The 1,065-nt window shown below is 65.4% G+C and overlaps 1 protein-coding gene across 1 annotated transcript in view; it reads left to right on the plus strand.

The window, feature by feature from the left end:
• LOC124232380 (mucin-2-like) overlaps positions 1 to 781 on the plus strand; it is a gene marked incomplete at both ends in the record, with an annotated part of 10,983 nt that extends 10,202 nt beyond the window's left edge. The window contains 2 exons of the mRNA XM_046649350.1: positions 23 to 234; positions 607 to 781. Coding sequence (XP_046505306.1) covers positions 23 to 234; positions 607 to 781 — 387 coding nt within the window. The remainder of the gene's footprint in view (positions 1 to 22; positions 235 to 606) is intronic.
• Between the last annotated feature and the right edge of the window lie 284 nt (positions 782 to 1,065).

Below are 1,065 nucleotides of genomic sequence, written 5' to 3' on the forward strand. Positions count from 1 at the left end.
GCACTGGTCTCTCCCCCTGCAGGCGAGGTGGTGTACAACGGCAGGCACGGGGACACCTGCTACTTCGTGAACTGCTCGCTGGACTGCTCCTTGCAGTTCTTCAACTGGTCCTGCCCATCCACCCCCTCCCCAACGCCCAGCACACCCACGCCAACGCCCACGCTGTCCACAACATCAAGCACGCCAGCCACCACCAAGCCCTCTGGGTGCCCTGACTTTGATCCTCCCAGAAAGGTCAGTGGGCCATGGGCAGCAGTGTCCCCACCGTCCAGGCCTTCAATGCCCCAGGCGCTGCCTTCCTGCTGGTCACCCAAGACGCCTCTGTCCCCCATGTCCCGCACCATCCCCAGTAAGGCCAAGGCTCCAAGCTGCCTTTCCACGTGGGGTCTGCTGGGGCACGCTGCCGTCTCACCCACAAGGAGCACAGTGCTGTGCTCTTGCTGCAGCACAGTGGCCTTGAAGCCGCCTCCCTGATGGGGCAGCCCTTGGCCTCCAGCCTCCTGGGGAGGGCTCTTAGGTGCTCACTCTGGGGCCTCACAAGCAGTGTTCTGCGTGGGCTGGGTGGTGGGGCCTGTCCCCCTGACCCTGCGCCCTCCCCGCCCTCAGGAGAACGAGACGTGGTGGATCTGCGACTGCATCATGGCCACTTGCAAGCAGAACAACACGGTGGAGATCGTGCACGTGGAGTGCGAGCCCCCGCCCATGCCCACCTGCTCCAACAACCTCACGCCCGTGCGCGTCCTGGACCCCGACGGCTGCTGCTGGCACTGGGAGTGCGACTGTAAGCCCGCGCTGTGGCTGGACCCTCCCCACCTCCTCCCTTCCGTGGGCGGGGGCTGCGTGGACTGAGGTCCTCCGGTGCAGACCCCAGGTTGGACGTGACGGCCTTGACAGCTGAGCTCACTGAGGGGCAGGCACATCTCCAGAGGGACTTCCCACGGCCCTGCTCATTCCTCATCTCGAGGGGACCTGGGCAGGGGGAGAGGCATGCCTGGTGGAGCGCGGGCCCCTTCGCAGTTAGAGGGGCAGAGCTGGAGATTGAACCTGGACCTTCTGGCTCCAAAG

This window comes from Equus quagga, unplaced genomic scaffold (genome assembly GCF_021613505.1).
Source record: "Equus quagga isolate Etosha38 unplaced genomic scaffold, UCLA_HA_Equagga_1.0 HiC_scaffold_5205_RagTag, whole genome shotgun sequence".
Taxonomy (NCBI): Eukaryota; Metazoa; Chordata; class Mammalia; order Perissodactyla; family Equidae; genus Equus; species Equus quagga.